This window comes from Pyxicephalus adspersus, chromosome 11 (assembly GCF_032062135.1).
Source record: "Pyxicephalus adspersus chromosome 11, UCB_Pads_2.0, whole genome shotgun sequence".
Classification (NCBI taxonomy): Eukaryota; Metazoa; Chordata; class Amphibia; order Anura; family Pyxicephalidae; genus Pyxicephalus; species Pyxicephalus adspersus.
Window position 1 is genome coordinate 20,333,035 of NC_092868.1, and position 20,134 is coordinate 20,353,168.

General features: G+C 36.7%; 1 protein-coding gene across 12 annotated transcripts in view; it reads left to right on the forward strand.

Annotated features, from left to right (window-relative positions):
* PPFIA3 (PTPRF interacting protein alpha 3) overlaps positions 1–20,134 on the forward strand; it is a 511,511-nt gene that overhangs the window by 446,410 nt on the left and 44,967 nt on the right. For 10 of the 12 annotated variants that reach the window (XM_072427377.1, XM_072427381.1, XM_072427382.1 and 7 more), the window contains one exon: positions 15,439–15,536. The exons of the other annotated variants lie outside the window; for them this stretch is intronic. In XM_072427377.1, the coding sequence (XP_072283478.1) occupies positions 15,439–15,536 (98 nt within the window). The remainder of the gene's footprint in view (positions 1–15,438; positions 15,537–20,134) is intronic. 12 annotated transcript variants of the gene reach the window in all.

The window sequence follows — 20,134 nt, forward strand, 5'->3', positions numbered from 1 at the left end:
AAACACAGATGAGACTGAGCTCTTGTGCAAGCTCTTGTAACACTTTAATGACCAAGACAAACTCATGCAGTTGTTTCTTTTTGCATATCAAAGCACAGCTTGCTTCAGAAGTTAATGAATGTCTAGTCTTCATAAATTTTTTATTTGCTTTGTTTGTGATTAGCTCACAGTGGTGATTTTACACAGTAACTGACACCACACTGCCTAATATTATGGTATTGAAAAAAACATCTGTCCTAATTGCACTTAATAAAATAATGTACCTCTTATGATTTACATATAAATTCAACTTAAGAACAAACCTACAGTCCCTATCTCGTTTGTAACCTGGGGACTACCTGTATTGGAAATGTATTACTCATTATGGTCTTATAACAGGATATAACATAAATTTTAGATAAGTCTGGGGCTTTATATTTAACAAGGTATGTGCGACCAGTATGGAGTGAACGTTTCTCATTCATTTGGAGCAAGGAAAGAATACAATATCTAGGAGTTCAAATTACTAAAAAACCCTATAAATTGTATGCACAAAATATAGAGCCTACCATCAGGGCACTGAGCAAACAGCTAAGTAATTGGTCTACTCTAACTCCTTCTTACTTGAGCAGAATTAGTTTGATAAAAATTAAGGTTTTCCCTAAATTACTATACATTCTTCAATCATTACCCTTGGTGGTAAAAAAGTCTCATCATTTACAAATTATTTTGTGACTTCATATGGGGGAGCAAAAAAGCTAAGTTTAGCCTATGTATTCTACAACAGGCAACGCGGAATAGAGGGGTAAATTTCCCGGCCTTTTAATTATTTATTGCAGCCTCTCTTATGCGTTATATCAAATATTGGCTACATGATACCTGTTTGTACATGGATCCAATTTTGGACCAACAAACCATTCCAAACCTGAAATATATTCTTTATATACTAACTATGTAACTATGTTTCTTTTCCTACCCTTATGGGGCAATCAGGACCTCTCCCACTTAACATACTCATCTATAACATTAAAGTGGCCAATCAAATCATTGGCAGACATGAATATGAAGGGCCCCCCTCAATTTGAAGAGTGTACATTTTTATGCAACTGCAATCATACACATCAAGGGTGCTGAACTCCTTATCTGCCAATTATTGGAAAAACTTTCTGGACAGTCTCCTTTTAAAGGGTAATCCCCCTAAAAAAGAAATCACAGAGAACTACACAACACCTAGAATAACTAAATAATTTCACTAGGAGAACAGGAACGGTTTCATGGTCTGACCATTTTCCAAATAAATCGACCGCAGATATTCTCACAGCCTTCTCTGGGGCATGAGCATTTCTCCCATCGGCCATGTACAGGGAGATGACCCTTGGATTGTTTCATGGGGTATATATTTCTCCCCACCATGCATATCTTATGGGTTATAATCCCTCTAAAAATTGTCCAACTATAAAACGATTTTGGCGATCAGTGGCACATTACATTACTTCTTCTTTAGTCAAATATGCACCTTTAACCCCTGAATGGGAAATTCTAGGTACCTTTAATTTACATGGAGCATGAATAACTAGGGGAAGTCGAACTCAAATTGGACCATGTTTAAGAAACAAGATTTTTTAGAAACATGTTTTAGAAACAAAGAGTCCAAGGTCTTGAGATTTTTTGAAACAAGTGAGTCCTTTTTAGAAACCCAATAAAATTCCAAAAAAAAAATAAAAACTTTTGAACACACCTCATAGTACACCTTGAGAATGTTAGATAATGACATCCCGGTTGTCATAAAAGATAGTTGACTTAATTGAACTGTTTATGCACCCTGTTTACACGTACCTTTATAATTGTTTTTTTTATGTGTTTGTTTGTACAAAAATTATAACCCCTCCCCAATAAGGACCACCTGGTCCCTTCTTTAGAGAAAATTACCCAACTTTTTTCACTATATATATAAAAATATATATATATTCATATTTTTTAGAAACATTCATATTGAAAGTGTCCATTTCAAGTAAGAGTAATAGATTATACAGTGTCATATGATTCTGCATATACAATTCACATAATTATGGAGCAAGTATTCACACAATTAGATCAAAATCATCACTTACTACACCCCTTAAAGAACACTCTTTCCTTAACAAGATGCAAGGACTTAGTCCCCTTATTCAGAAGGTTTGATTTTCTGCAATACATATCTATAAATTATATTTATAATACAGAAAAATAATACAGAAATACATAATTATAAAATCTGGAAGTTGAAGAAAAAAAGTTGCCTTTCATGTTTAATTTCGAATTATCACCATACTGAATCTAGTAAATCTCATTTTTACATATTTTACATACCAGTTTTATACTGGTTAGTTTGTTATTTTCCCTCTCAAAGGGAATGTACACTAGAAGAGCTTAAGCTTAACTTTCCATTGAGTACCCTATCACAACATGTCTAGAAATTAACAATATTCAATGGACATGTTAAATCTGCACCAAAAGTAATGAAAATATTTTTGCATCAAACAAAGGAACTTTTGTGGTGCACAATTGTAAACACGATTTAGGAACAATTTTACAAAAATTAAAAACCTAAATATTATAACCATAAAAAGTCTCCAAAGATCCAAATTAATATTCACATAATCTTTTTCTCTACTTTATATTCCTATATCCTCTCAATGTGTTTTGTAGAATCACCTTTTGCTTGTTCATGAGTATAAAGATAGGTGTAGAATCATAACTACAGACAATACCATAATGTTTACCTTTTACTGTTATGTAAAACATCATGCAAAAATACACATCCAAGGGGTGATGGGCTGGTAACTCTAGTGGTCACTGGGCTATTTTGCTGCAGGAATGTCACCAGGTCACTTCCCTCAGGCTTTACCTACCAGGGACAACTGACAACCATGCACAAAACAGGCTGGGTCTCTGGGGTCAGGGCAGACAGCTTGGAAAGATGAAAGACAACAGGTTTTAGTGAGATCTTAGGTAGCCCATTTCTATTTTATCAATGTCTGTCCATATATCTCATCATAGACTGAATTCTACTATTGGCATGCCAATACCTATAAAATCTAGGACAGTTTTGAAGGTTCAAAAAGTTTTCCAAATCTGAAAAGTTTAATCCTAATACACATGGCTTCTTAAGCAGTTTCTAGCCTTTATATTTTGAAGCCCCATAAGAAAGAGTAAAGGATCTTTTTAGTTTTCATAATCCAGATTTTGGTGGGAACACAACTGACAGGTACAATATCAATGGGAGGATGATGACTTTGATGATCAAAGCTTTACCAGTCAAGGAGAGATTATTTATTATTTTTAATCTTTAATCAGACAACTCTACCCCTAGTATATCAACTTCTATCACGTCAGGTTTTTTTTCTCTATTGCTTATAATATTGCGATTACTGTAGCGTGGATTTGTATAGGCTATTCATTTACATGCAAGACAGTGTGGTCAGAGGTTGTGCGCTGCTCTACGTAGTGAATAGCCAAAATTAATTTTTCTATTTACACACATATTTCCTTTCTTTCAGATAATTTCTGGCTCTGCTGTTTCTCGTCGTAAGTGCCTAAACAACCCTGATTAATTTTTTTAAATATATCTTTATGGGCAGAAGATGATGCAGATTACAGAGTCCCATGAAATGTGATAGTATCGAAATAAACATCATGTGTGCAGTCGAAACATGGGATGATCAGACAATAGATTCGAGGATAACAATGATCAAAATTACAGAAACAACATAGGAGACATATTCCCCGAATCATCATAAATTACTTCCACCACTCCTCCATTATCCGTTTTCTAGGCATGAAGTAGTAATAATGACTAAACAAAGAAAAAAACCCCAATGAAAGGGAGAACCAAACAAACAAAAATTAAAATTTTCCCTTTCAAGAAACCTAATAAATTTAAAATTTAACAAATAAACAAAGATCCCTGAAGCTTCACTTCTCTTATCACCGAAAAAGGGAAACATCTTGGAAATATCCAAAAAAACAGCATATAATAAAATGAATTTGTACCTCTACTCAACATTTATAATGTACTATATACTAATATTAATGTGTACTGTTTACTAACTATCCGGCCAACATTTAGTGCGCCTCATACCAAACCATATGTCGAAATAACTCAATAATATCTTGTAATTGAGTAGGAGACAATGTGTATTCAAAATATGGCATCCATGTTCCAAAAAAATTTTGTGGATGTGTATCTCGATGCTCAGTTGCCTCAGTCTTATCTATGATCATTAGAGATTGAAGATATTGTGTAAGATGGACAGTACTGGGAGGGTTGGGCTCTAACCACATTTTAATAATGCTTCTTTTTGCCGCCAGATAGCAAAGATGTTCAAATTTGGTCACTGATGACTGTGCAGCTGGGTCAGTACTAGGCTGATCTACAACATTACTATGAAAAAAGGGGAAATCTAGGGGAAATGATCTGGTCATGTCCCGTAACTCTTTTATTAAAATTGAAGACTTGTTTCCAAAAATTTAGGATACTAGGGCATTCCCACAGTGCATGTTCAAGGGGGGCCATATCCAAAGCACATTTAGGACAAGCTGTCAACCTGTTTAGGCCGGCATGATAATTAAAATGCATATTGAAAGCAAGGTATGCCCTATGTATAATTTTAAACTGGACTTTGCGCCATTGCTCACTAATCATATTTCTACAAACACATGCCCGACTGGTTTCCAGCAGATCGAGTCCGTTATCATGGGACATATTTAAAAAAGTAACCCATCTACGGAAAAAAGGTAAAACCGCCCTGTTATCTATAGTAGTGTCCATTAGTAAGGGGTAGATTTGGGATATAGTGTTTAGATGAGTCTGCACCTAGTAGCTGTAATAAGGGGGCCAGCAATTGAAAATCTGGTTGCATACCAGGCATTCCAAAAAAAAGTACTTCTCACCTGAAGATAAAAGAAAAAATGGTGCGAAAGGAGAGCATATGTGATTTTCAGAATATTAAAAGGTACCAGATTATTAGATTGATCTAAAAGATGACTCAAACTTCTAATGCCTCTACGTTCCCAGAGCTCAAATGCTTCATATACTGAGCCCTGAGGAAAACAAGGCGTAGTATAGGCGCTACTATAGTGGTTCCAACATAGCAGTGGTATAGTTTTTTGACTTCTCGCCATGCTAGAAAAGTATCTCCTAATAAAAGATTGCTTTTTAAATTACGCATGACATTTACAAATGGAGTATTAAGAAGGCCCAAAAGGGACCATGAGTTTACTAGAAGTGATTCAAGTTTCACAGCATTAAAAAAGGTATTGTGCCACCAGTCCTTGACATGCTGTAAGAGACAAGATAAATACATGTATTTCCGTAAATCTTGGAAGTTAACCCCCAGATTCTGTTTAGAGCAAACTCATTTCGATCTAGCTATTCAGGGTGTTTTACCTTGCAAGATAAAAGCTACAAAAGCTGAGTGGAGTTTTTTAAAAATCCACATGGCATATGAGAAATGGCATAGGTTGCATTGGATACAACAATCCTTGCAAAGCTGATAATTTTATTAAGGTGGCAACGACCCATTAAGGATAAAGGCAGATTTTTCCATTGATTTATTTCAGCCAGAATTTCGGATATAAGCGGGCTATAGTTAACTCTGTACATGTTTGGTACATTACAAGATATTTGTACTCCTAAATTGGTGAGATGAGTTTTTGCTAGTTTAATACCCAATCTATGTATGGTTGCCCCTTCGGACTATTATCTGTTCCCGAATTTAAAGAAACACCTGACGGGGCAGCGTTTTGAGGACATTCCTAATGTCAAAGATGTGTGAAAAAATGTGTTATTTCTTAACTCTGGCTCTCTTCTTTCTCGGCAAAGCCAGGAACTTCTCAGCACCCCCTGGTACAATCAAAGAAGTGCAGAGAATTGGTAATAGTGGCAGTTATAGCAATGGTCAGAAAGGAGCAGATCAGCATTCCTACTGCCCTGCTACCTCTGGACATAGCAGAACATGGTGACATACCAATCTAGTGCAGTGTGATCAAAAAGTGGATCACCAGCTCCATCTGGTGGACAACTTGTATAAAAATAATACGATTGTAGAAAGTGCCTATTACATGGTATAGGCCCCAAATAGCAAAAAACTGGCTAAAAGCTAAAATTTAGATCAGGCAAAGTTGTCCATTAGGACTGCGGTGAAGGAGATCTTGAGGGCCGATCAGAAAGATTTCTAGGTAATTTATCTGCAGCAGAATGAAATAGCGTGTTGTCACTTAATGACTTAACAAAATCAGCAGCCTCCAAAGTATCCTTAAACATTTTCGGCTCCTGATCTGTAAAAAAGATTTTGAGGACCGCCAGATACAGCACAGTAAATTGATAGCTTTTTTCTATGAGCTGCTTACAACTGGGCGTAAAAGCCCGACGTTGCTTTGTGGTTTCTACAGAGTAATCTGAGAATAGTAGTACTCTGTAGCCATCAATGCTAGGATGCTCATGTCCCTGATAGGCCTTTATAATTTGCAGCCTGTCAGTAAAGTGGTGGTATTGAACGATAGTAGAACAAGGGAACAATTTGTTGTGTGGTATCATCCCGAATCTGTGAGCCCTCTCAATTTTCATATGGTCTTGAAGACCCAAATATTTTTGCAGCGTGGTAGAGCATAACTTCTGTAAATCAGCAGCTTTATATGTTTCAGGAATCCCAACAATCCGGAGCTTATTGCGGCGTGCTCTTTTTTCCATATTTATGTTTTTTTTCCTGTAGCTGTTGGTACTGTTTTCCCACAAACTGCTGCTGGGTACGTGTAGAGAGGAGTTCATCCTCTAAATCACTGACATGCTGCTAAGCATTAAGCTTTTCCCCATGTTTGCTAACCAGATCAGTAATGGGCTGCAAATGCGGTTGTAAAACTTCTTTTATATCAAGCATAGGGCTGGGTTGTGGATGTTGTGATACTTCTTGGGCTAGCAGCTTGTAATCAATGACTGTGCAGGGATGTGTGGCAGGCACACTCCTACCTGGACTTGCTTCTCCCTTTACATGGTCCTGTACAGAGTTGGCTATCTTAGCCTGGGCAACCCTCCACGCTGACTGCTTCTGCTGGGCGCTTTTGGATGGTTGGTAGCCGGAGATAAAATGATCCACCGCTGTCCGTCCCCTCAGTGACTGAAACAGTGGGGCCACAGCGTGAAGTCGCAAGGACACGAGATAAGTGGAGCCGGAGCCACGTCTCACACCGCTTGCTACATCAGGCGCCAGAACTGGAAGTTGCCCTGATTCATTGTTTTATATCTGTGGCAGTTTCACAGTCATAGGGCAAACATCAGCACATTTGTGGAGCAAGCCTGTTTGGCATATTTAAAACCTAAACTTGGTGATCAAATAAGTCTTGGGTCCCTCTTAAGGTGTGAAACCAGTGTGTTGAGGGTTTACGGATGTGGGCAAAGGGAACACGTGATAAGATGCCATTTGGTATACCTATGGTTTGGCGGGAGCCAGGAGATCATTTCAGTAACTTACTTTTGTATAGTGAAAACGTTATGATATAACCAGAAAAACAAATGTAACAGAGTATTTTAGTCTACCATCGGCTATACACCCAGTGGCTCATTCAGATGAAATCCCAGTGCCGGTTTCCGTTACACTACCCTCTCTTTAGGAACATGATTATGGTGATGAACTAGGTGACAACAATGATTAGGAGTTTGAAATTGAAGATTTGTTTGTAAGGGATTTGATTAGCATGAGTTAAGTGATTTGGCATTAAGACTATCAAGGAAGGCTTCAGGACTTCTAGCATCAAGACTGCGTGATAAAACTTACTTGAAAAAGGAACAAAGGTATCGTACTTTCGAACCAGAGAAATTGCATTTCTGGAGTACTTTAGAACTGACAGTGGCTTTTTGTATTGTCATAACATACCTAGTTTAATAGGGGAATTGGGAATTCCAATCTATGTCTAAACTGAATGGCCACTACTCATCGATAGCTCAAAGCGGAGCTTAAAGTGTGTCCTCCTTCAAAATGGCAATATGTTTGGGTCAGTCCCAATTAGCCATTCAGTTTCTCTTTGTGAAGGAAATGCAGACATAAAGAGAGTCATTGAGTTGTTGCAATATCACCAACAGATCGATAGCTCAAAGCGGAGCTTAAAATGTGTCCTCCTTCACAATGGCAATATATTTGGGTCAGTCCCAATTAGCCATTCAGTTTCTCTTTGTGAAGGATATGCAGACATAAAGAGAGTCATTGATTTGTTGCAATATCATCAACACAATTGGGTCATCTGTGTTGACCTTAAAATGGTATGCTTCCTTCTTGGTCAGCAATTCAGATACACCAAGTATCCCGGTTATCTGTGCATGTGGGACAGCAGAGCTCATGAGAGGCATTGGGTGGAAAGGAAAGATCTGCCCTAAAACCAGGTGATACAAACATTCTACATGAGCCAGACAGTTGGCTCATCATGCCACATCCCAAATGTTATAGTTCCAAACATTTGTGTGCAAATGGTGGGACTTTAGGGCATGTGAATAAAAACAAATACCAATTTTATTATCTTTTAAAAACAAGTATCAATAAAATTTGCAAACAACAAATCAATCAAGTTGGTTACAATAGTGGAACATATACACCATATACAGTATATACAGTATATAATCTCACGTATTCTCATAGTACTATACGATTTCAACGTGTTTTGCGGCTATATCCGCTTCATCGGGAAAAACAGTATTTTTGAGACCTAAATTGTAATAAATACATCATGATTTAGTTTGTATTACACAATTGAAAGAGTACAATTTATAGCTCCATAGTAGTGAATTTTCTGTATCTTTGTGATTTTTGCAAACGACTTAAGTTACGACTTTGTAAGTGATGCTTTATCATTCACATTCATCATTCACAGTGAAATTATCTGTTCCCAACACAATATATGCAAGGTCACAGAAGGAGAGAGTGAATAATGAGGCAAGGTGCAGGTAGTAGGTTTGGAGAGGGGTTATAACCAGATGTACCCATAAAAGCATTCAATTATATATAGCTGAATGTATAAAAAAGGTAATTGCAATACTGGGTATGTCATTTACACCTAACTGTCTGGTACCCTCCCTTTTGCTCTTATATACATACCATTAAGATATTGTATAAAAGTAATATAAATGCGAGTGCAATCCTTTTGTAACATCCATGAATATTGGTATAGAGGACAATATAAAAATAGTTGTTGGAATCCAACATGCAGTTGACACTATATATATTTGAATGCTTTATATTTTTTGATACTTGTTTTTAAAAGATAATAATAAAATTGTTATTTGCTTTTATTAAATGCCTTAAAAGTCCCACCATTTGCACACAAAAGTTTAGAACTATTCTACATGAGCCACTTGTTGATAAAAAGAATATTATATTCCCGCCGTTCGTTAAAGCTTTGGCAACTGAAGGAGACTGTTTCAAGTACCTCATTTTGTCATTTGAAAATATGAAGGCCGGTGTGTTTGATGGTCCACAGATTCTGCAGCTCATCAAAGATGAACATTTTATCAGGACAATGTCAGAAGTCAAAAAAAATGCTTGATTATCATTCAGAGCCATTGTCAAAGACTTTCTTGGAAACACACAAGCAAATTACACAGAAATTGTCCAGAAACTCTTGGAGAGCTACAAAACTCTTGGTTGCAATATGAGCAGCAAGGTGCATTTTCTCCATAGCCATCTTTCTAACTTCCTCAAGGAGGGTTAAGTTACCAGATATCCTCCTCTCTGGGACCATACTTGTCTGCCAAGGGCCAATAACACTGCATCACAAAAAAATAAATATTGTCTGCTACTTAGTCCAGTCCATGTGTCTTGAACTAAATCTGATTCTGCCTAGGACGTCAGGATCTTAAGTTAATTACGTGTATAGACGCGATTAGCTACATTATCTCGTTCCTCAGTTACTATGTAATCCCTATACATAACTAACTTTTGCCTCATAGTTCCATGATATTACAAAAACGTAGTTTATAGTTATATGTTGCAACAACATATACAATTACACATAATTCACTCCTTTTAATTCAGTCCTTTCAGGAAGTGTTTCAGGAATTTGCTTTTGCGTTTGTGGCTTTCCGCTGTTTCTTGTTGCAGAAACCAGCAGTAGTCGTCCATCATGTTAGGGTTGCATCAACCTTGATATCTTGTTTCCATAACAGATGTCCTGGTGGAACCTCTCCCCTTGTTCATCACTCACATCACCCAAGTTTTGTGGGAAGAAGTCCAGATGGGAATGTAGGAAATTAATTTTAAGTGACATTTGGCAGCCAAGTTGATGGTATGCTGTTAGCATGTTGTTCACGAGCTCAGCATGGTTTTCACCTCGCTGGTTGCCCAGAAAGTTTTGTGCAACTAACACAAATAAATCCAAAGCAGCAAGTTCAAGTTGGTTAAGTTTGTCTCTGAATGTTGCATCATGCATCAAATTGTGGATTTGGGGACCAATAAAATGCCTGCTTTCAGTTTAGTATCTATTATAACTTTTCCAAACTTGTCCTTCAGATGCTGAAAACCCATACAATCACAATCCATTGCAACAACAAAGTTTTCCATTAATCCAAGTTTATTATGAAGTGGCTGAAGGTAAACTTTCTGTGGATCAATTAGTGATCAATTAGTGATTTATGTGTCACGTTGTACTGGCCAGTGTGTTCAGGTCTGGGTGGCCATTCTTTCCCTTTGTAATAGTTGCTGTCATCACGAGTGTTCCACAGGCACAGAAAGCACATACATTTTGTATTTCCCAATTGCGGGCCAAGAAAGAGCGCCACCACCTTCAGTTCACCACAAACGTTCTTTGTTACCTTTATGCAGCGATATAGCTTTCAGACTTGCTTTGCTCAAGTCTCTGAACAGTCTCCACTGCTCTAGTATGTATTCACAACCTAACTGAATCATCAGCAGATTCATTATCAGGATAGACGATTTTTTACTTTGTCTTTTTCAAAAACCCAGCAATTTTACTCATACAGAAGTAGCAGTCTAAGTGATTGTCTTTTGGCTCATGCCAAACCATAGGCACAGCTAAAGGCATTTTATTATTTTTTCACATTGAAACCATTATGTTAGGCCAATGTAACACACCTGACAGCAGATATGAGGTGCCCAGCTTTTATCCTAATCTCCAATTTCACATCCAAAGTAATGCTTGTAAGCAAACCTCACCCTCTTGGTTAGGTTTTTGTGTTAATCACACAGGGTATATTTGCCACAAATGTAGCAAAAATTGTCCAGTTTATTAACACAGCTGTGCCTACTCATCTTTAGCTCAAAACACACTCACTATGGCCTAGCTGTACTATCCAATAAGATGGTTTTGCACTAGAGACAAGCCCTTGGTCCAACTCGCCTTATATACCTATTTCTGACGTCAGCTCACTGACTTGCCCAGACAAGCCCAGCCGCTGCTGGAACATGCATGCCACCAGAAGGGCGAGATTCAGCTGAGGTGGCAGCATGCATAGTGGTAACTGCAACTGTCATATTGTTCCTATGTAAAAATACATTACCCAATTACCGACCATTTGAACAGGTATAGCACGCCTATAACTTAAAATCTGTACATGATAGGCAAATTCTGAGTTCAGATTTGGAATTAGCACACTCAATATCATGTAAATCACATGTTATTCCCAGTAGCAAAATCGTTGTTGTGCAGTGACATTTTCCCAATAACTCTTCTTAATCTGTTTATAGCTATTTTGTTTGCTAATTTATAGTCAACATTCTAAAGAGTTATAGGTCGCCAGTTTTTAGGTCTTTTTTATCACTTTTTTTTGCATAGAAGAGGTATCAGTCCTTCTTGCATACATGCAGACAATTTCCCTTCAGGAATGATATTCTGCATGATTTCAGTAACAACATCACCAATGGTATAACATAAATGTCCATAAAATTGTACTGAGACTCTGTTTCATTTCTCCCTGAATGCAATTCTAAATTACACTTTTAACCTTTCTAATATCCTCCACCACCTCAAACCCCAAATCTCTTAAGTTCACCAAGTAACACTAATCTTGTTCCTGATTGATTTTACCAAGAAATGTTCCTACTCCGAGGATTATGCAGATAATCAGAAAAAGCACAAGGATTGCATGTACTCTTGAACTTTTATACTTTTAAAAACAAACAAAAATGAATACATGACTTAACAGTTCAAGACTCAGAAAAGTAGGTAAGTTTATCCAACTTCTTACATAACCTTTTTCTTGATATCAGACAAATGCAGATCTGTGAGAATATCTTTAAGGACCTTGTTTGAGATATCTAATTTGCATTAACTTGTACTATATCAGTTTGCTGTTGACCTAATTGTATTGAAATTACTTACACCTATTGTAGGGATCCTGCATTTTAAAAACAAAGTTCAGGTGTTGTAAAAAATCAGTTTCCTTTCTATCTATAGGGGTGTAAACATTTACTATTCTAAAGTGTACATAAGCATATTAAAGAGTTGCCATTAGGCAACACCCTGGGACCAACACCTAATGCTCTACAACAGAAATGTATTACTTCCCAGCAGAATACCCATTCCTTCATTTTTTTTTTTTACAAGCAATAGACTAAATTTCATTGTAAGACCATTCACTGTCCATCAGTGCATATTTTAAAGCACATTCTTGAATACATATAATATCCTTTTTGAGATTAGTCAAATATTCTAATACCACAGCTCTCCTCACTAGCGAGCCAGTGCTCAACGCACATTTTAAAAGCTTATTGACAAAGCCTTAATAGCAGTGAAGAAAAAGGGTTACTTACTGTAAGGGTCCATGACTGTTCCCAGTATCTGGCCTTAGACCTTCCTTTCTAAACCTAGGTAAACTTTTGACTTTCACATTTGGAGAATCTGGTCTAGAATTCTCCAAACTGTTCACTGAAATATCAGTCAAAAGTCCTCGTGTATAAAACCTGCATTACCTCCAGGGTTTGGGGAGACTTTGCGTAGTGAGAAGCCATGCCTGAATCAGCCTGAAATAGTTTGCATTACCACTATCACTCTGGGTCTGATTCACCTCAGGGAGATCAGCTAATAATTTTTACAGCTCAAAGACAGTTTCAGAGGAAACAAGGCCATATTCTGAAGACTGTAATGCATGAGCACACACAAATGGCCTGACACAAATCACATTTTTAACACATTCTGTAGCATTATGGTTCCCAGAGCCACATTTCACACATTTAACTGCCTTGTTACATTCCTCAATACTATGTTCATATTTCCTGCATTTTGTACAAAAGTCTGTAAAAAAAGAACATTGTTCACCTGCTACAGAAAATTTTGGTGGCAGTATCATTAAACCATCTTAATCCTTCTTAAATCTTACTATGTATTTATCTTTACTATACAATGCCCAATGTGCTGTAGTGAAATGAGTTCCATTACCACCTTTTAGCAAAACTTTTGCAAGAAAAGCCCAAAACAGACCTAAACTTAACTTTCTACACAACCCTTATGTAAGGTAAAAATGTTTTTCTTTTTTTTTTTTTTTTTTTGGGGGGGGGGGGGGGTTAAAAAAAAATTAAAGCCTCTTCTCTTCTGTCTTTATTGTCACAGCGATACCCATGTCACGCATCCCAGGAGGCTTCTGGCTGCTCATTCTGCACATGCCCAATCTCAGGCATGCGCAAGACGATCTTTTTCTTCAATTGGGAAAAAAATGTAAAAAATGCGCTGTGAGATCAGTGCTTCTTTTTTTTCCTATCTACCAGGGGCTACATCACCCGATCACTGGGCAGCGCGAGATCAGGTGACAAGGGTAGAAGAAGGGGAAAAAAGATGGAGATGCCTGGCTCTTCCTTAGCGCCGGGACGAAGGAGGATTCCAGAAGGACGTGGGATCCAATCCAGAAAACCCCCCAGAGGGATCAACAGGGATTATTTTTTTAATTAATATTTATAATTATTTATTAATAATATTTATCATACCCGGGAGTTATTCCTAAAAATTACAGGCCTACAATATTAAACAACAAATTTCCATGCAAAACAATGTCTTGCTTTTGACATAAAAATCCTGACATAATTAGACCGACAGGGAGGTTAAACTAAGCCTTTATCCAAAAAAGGGTTATTAAAATGCACAATTAAATCCCTTTTTCCAGTGTCAAACATGGCTGCAAGATGCACATCTTTAGGAATATCCATATTAGCTTTTCTTCTGAAAGTGTCCATAGCCTTTAAACAAGTCTCTTTGGAATAAAGAGAAAAATCATATTACGATGCAACCAGGAAATCCTGAAAAGCAAAAGTATCTCTTACTTGGACATTTCAGCAATACCAGGTCCAACAATTTTAGTTTTTGACACGAACGTCTGTAAAAAAGATTTAAAGTGTCCTTGCCACAAATCGCTCTTCCATACCTTTGCCAATGAACCGGGGCCCCACGCCCTTCACCCAGACCGAAATACTGCTGAGCAAGTTGCAGAAAAACAAGCTGAGGATCCAGCAATCAGAGCCCAGAACTATGGAGGTTTACATAGGGCTAGCAGCCAGTGGCAGTACAAGATTGAATCCAGGGACCAATCTGCTAATTGGGTGCAGCTCATATTCTAAAATCCTTTTCAGCTGTACAAGTCTCAGTGTCTGTGCAGAGAATGATGAGAAAAGTGAAAATTGATGGCTAAAGGGAGGCTGGTGAAGCTGCAGGTTGCTAAACAGAGGATTTGTTTGTAGAGTGTTTGCAGCATTAGAACTGACAGGCTGCTTCTAATGATATTATCCCATACCTGGATCTTCAAGTTTATTATGTAAACTTACTCAATTCATCCTCCTAGTCCCAATCCAATAGATATTGTTTTCAAAAGGATATATACAACTCCTCCAAACTGATCACAAGTGCTGCGGCCACCATCCCACTATTAAACCTGCCCTAGACTGGCTTTACCAGACCTTCCCAGATATCCCAATGGATGCACTCACCAGCAGATGAAAGTTCCTGTACCTGACAACAGAAGCATGTGGGATGCCCATCTGCCAATAATAGTTTTGTGTGTCAACCTGGCAATAGTAATTATTCAAACACCCAATGAGATTTCCACAGATGTGAATAACATTGATCAAATGTTTTTTAGTCTTATCTTAATTATTATTTTAAAGGATTTATTTTCAGATGGTGTGCGGTTTAAATTTAAAATGTATAATTAAGCATAGTAGCATGAAAGCATGGCTTAAGTCAGCAACTCTGTTGGATAGCCATTAATTATTGTTTTTTTTTCATATTTGTACTATTTTGTACCTAATTATGATTGACTTGAAGTGTACAAACCACAATAACTTTAAACATTTCATAAAATTCACCATTTCATACCTAGTGCCAAAGATGTTGTTAGTACAGCCCTGAGCCTAGTTTATCAGGCCCTAATACAGTTTTTCTTCATTTGAAATATTTCTTTAAAGACACTTTACACATTTTGCTGTTGGCGTCTAGGGTTAGTCTTCATTATGGTATCATGTGCCTGAAAAGACTGAACTATGACAGGAAGGAACTGGAAAGGAGACGAGAGGAGAGCCAAAATCAAATTAAAGGTAAGAGTATTGCAAAAAGATCTTAGACACATATTTATAAAGTGCTTGCAATATTTCATTGGATTGCTATGTTATTCCTATGTTTGCATGATATACTTGTATACCTCACAAACCCATCTCCAAATTTTGTATTACAAACCTTATAAAGTGCTGAAGAGCAGTACAACAGAAGATAGTATGAAGTGACATAAAAAAATGAATGTCAGTATATTTACTACATGTTAAGAGAGTTCAGTCATTGATAGACCCTTAGACACCATGGATGAAGAAGCAGCTGTCCCTTCAAGGCCTTATGTATTTATGTTTTAGGTATTATGAAATTTACCTCATGTCATGACCAAGTTTTACTTCACTTTGCCCGTGTAGGACAAAGCAACCGGTTCACTTTAACCTAGCCAGTATAGACCTACATTCTTTTTGTTTTCCACCATGTTTAACGTGGACCTATCATCACATTTTTTACTTTAAATAAAATGGTGGAAAACTCCTTTTATAGTAGGCAAAAATGTGGTAAAGACTGAATGGGAAACTGTATTGCCAGGTGTCAGTGACACTAACTGGGACTCAAGCCCAGGGACCCCAAACTGACAACATCGTTTGTGGATAGCAAAGGATCTGCAGTGGACCTGTGCTATAAAAGGTAAGAATTCCTAAAATATGACAAAGGATCCGCAGAGGCACCTGAAAAGGCTGTCCTCTTTCCCCTTTACTTTTCGCTTTACCAATTGAACCCTTAGCAATAGCTGTAAGGCTAAATCTTGCCATTAAGGGCATCCGATGTGGTCCTATAGAACATAAATGTGCTGATGACACCTTAATGTATATGACTTCTCCTCCCATCTCTTTGCCCAACTAATTTAGAGAATTGAGGTGTGAAGTCTATAACTCAATAGAGCCAAACCAGATGCCCTAAATATTTAATTGCCCCCAAACATAGTCATGTGATCAAGTAGAGGGATAGACAGGCTTTTATGGGCAGAATTTTTTTAAAACGTAAATAATAATTTTTTTAATGTTATACAGTATATTCCTTTACCATACATAGATCAACTAGCTAATTATATCCAAACAATCAAAGTCTGTGATTACATACACTTATTTTCACATTTCAAGTAAAAATATCAACTTCAGTTTTTTGAAAAGGTCTCAAGTTTCGCCCCTAAGCTTTTTCAGGGGAGGATTGAGATTGAAGTTTAACTTGAATATTAAACCTGTATCACATAGAATGATAAAGAGGGGAAAGAAAGCACAACAGAGGGAAAGGAAAAGAGCACTGAGTTCAAGTTTCAAACATACAATCTGGTGAGTAGTAGTACATGTGATTCAAAAATGTATCAAGTTTGAAAATGGTTACTTACATTTATATAGTCACACTGATACAGAGTTAATAAAAACATCTACAAGACTTCTATGCCAAATGATCCCAATGATGGAAAAAGGGGAGATTATGTATGGTAACTATAGAAAGATAATTGGGATATCAAAGGTCATGTGGATATTGGTTAAAAAATGGTTCATTATAAGGGTATAAAGAACAAGAGGAAACAAACAGGTGAAAAAATCATAAAAAAGTAAGAGTAAGAAGGTAATTTAGTAAAGAAAACCCAACGTACTTACTATAATGTTATCAGCAACACAAAGCAGACAGTGTAGATGAAATTGGATAAAGGATTTGAAATAGCTGGACTTTAAATTATTCTGTTGTAAGAAAAGGGGGGGGGGTTTAGTAGGATAAAGTAGATAACAAACTTTAAAAAATATATATAATATCAGTGTAATGCGCCTGAGCAAACAAACCACAGCCATCTCCAAGAATCCTTTCATCAAGCTTTATTGTCGTCATAAAACAAGACAGGGGTTAATCACAGATGATCAGTCCAATAAACGTGGTACAGAAGGGTCATTGAGGTTAGGAGAATATGACTAGTTTAATCTGGTCACTTCAGGAAAAATAGTCTGGAAATTACATATATTCAAGGAAAAGCACAAGGTTATTTCTTAATTTAGTAATTATTAAATGATATTGAGTAAGGTAAAATATTTACTGAAAGAGATCGAAAAGCCACCTAGCAATATATCAAATAATTGTCACTTTTGATAGTGTTACAGTACAGGAGTCTAATGATATATAAATTTAACCATGAAGGTGTAAAATGTAGTGTTAGAAGAAAAAGGAGTTAATAGGAGCATTTTTAGGGGAAGATTGACTAACGGTGAGAAGAGCTCCAGATCATTCTGTCTTGTAAGGTAAGTATGAGGAGTTAAAGGAATGGTTAAAGGCAACAATTGTCCTTCAAACCCGGTAGTGTGAGAGTGGCTGGAAACTAGATAGTCCCTAAGGGAACATGGTTTTCTGTAGGTATTACTTGGATATTGTTGTGGAAGTGATGAGAGACAATCAGTCAAGAGTTTTTTTTTGTGGTAGGCCTTCTTTAGTAACTTGTTGCTATATCCTCTTTCTTTGAGGGTTTTGGCCTCTTTCGGGTTGGTACAGTTGCGTTTTAACCTTATATACTGACTAAAATAAATACTTTTTTTCAGGGGGTTGGGATGCGCGCTACTGGCATGTAGTATTGTATTGCCAGTCGTTTCTTTCCTGAAAAGAGTAGTGTTGAAATTTCTACTTGCTGTTGTTCTGATAAATGTATTTAGGAAGGGCACTTGTTTGTTATTGTAGGGTATTGTGAATGTAAGATTGTATAAATTGATTTGTAATTGAAGTAATTGAGTTGTGTTTCTGATCCTGTCCACACCAAGAAGATGTCATCAATATATCTTCTCCAAGTGATGATGTAAGGTTTGTAAATCAATATTTGGGGATTGGAGAAGAGTCCTCTCTCCCAGTCGCCTACATAGATATTTGCAAACCAAGGTGCATGTGCAAACCAAGGTGCTCAGTGCTCTTATTAGAACACCGAGTTAACCATTTCAAAGGATGAGATGCCTGCAGCACTAGCCTTCTTTTGACTGGCTGCAGACATCCCATCTACCCCACCATCTACCAATGTCAAAAGTAGGTTAAATTGATTTTCTCTTCTACTTAATAGTACTCACCAATTTTATTTACTTTCTGATAATATGCCTGCCCATTTTACAAAAGTTTTAGGGTCCATGAAAAAATTGGGACTTTCCTTCATTATTCCCCCTACAACTTCTTGAGGTTTATCTCTATCCAGGAGATTTAAATATAATTCCAGTAAGTAATTATCTATAAAATCCTACTTTAATCTTAGTCTAGTTTTGAGTATTTACCAAAACTCTTTTTCCTACCAGAAGTTTCTACCTGGAAAAAGACTTTAACCCCCCTAGCGTTCTAATTCTGTCTGTATTTCCATGCAAAAAGCGTTACATTTTTTTTGCATGGAAATATATTTTACATTGTAGGCTATAATTCTTAGGCTTAATTCACCGAAATATGTCCAATATTTAATAAATTTAATAATAAATTTTAAATAAAAAACACAAAAATCTGTTTAAAAAAACATAAAAAAATAGTGAAACATGTAATATAACTGTACAGTAGCATGTATAATATATATATAATATAATTATATATATATATATATATATATATATATATATATATATATATATATTATATAAAGAATTCTTTGTATTGGAGTCAATACAGCTATTTTGCTATTATTTTCAGCCAATACAAAATTATTTGAATTTCCCGCCGCCTGCACCGACGCATGCGTCAACATTACCGGGAAACCCTGGAGAACGTCTCTGCAGTAGCCCTGAAAAGATCGAAGAGTGAGGATGCCACTTGAGGACCTGCGGGGACAGAGCAGGACACCGGGGGATGCCAAGGGAACAGGGTTAGTGGGATTTTTTAAAGTTTCAAGCAACCCCGTGACTCGGGATTACCGCTTTTAGCATGTAGGTAAAACCTACTGTTCAAGGCTAAACATTCCCGAATACAAGTGAGTCTCTTCCAGTAAATATTTTACCTTACTCAATATCATTTATTAATTACTAAATTAAGAAATAACGGTATGCTTTTCCTTAATATATGCAATTTCCAGACTATTTTTCCTGAAGTGACCAGAATAAACTGATCATAACCTCCTGACCTCAATGATCCCTTGGGGTTAGCGATAACCATTCAGAGTACCTCTCTAGCCTCTCAATCATTCATATTACCAGCAAGTTAGCTCTATATATAATTGCTACAATACCCCATATCTTTTGCCACCTTTTTTGTTTTAAAGTTTTTTTAGAAACTTTCAAATAATATAAACAATAACATTACACAACAAATTTGCATAGGATAACAGAAAGAGAAAAAAAATAAAAATAAAAAAGAGGGAATAAAGTTTATTTCAATCTAAATAATTATAAAACTAGACAAAGATGACCTTTGCTAGTCCTAGTGCTAACATAGGAGAACTAAGCTAAGCAACAAATAGGCGTACAGTACAGGTAGTTTAGGTCCTGTTCAGACAGCAATAGTTTTGTTTCTTACCCGACGCCTTTTGCCTAATAAGGCTTCCTCAGGATTTTATTGGGGAGACCTTTTGGGTTGTGAGTAATAATGAAAGTCAGATATCAAAATATTTGTAACAATATAGTGGTTTTAGAATAATCAGATT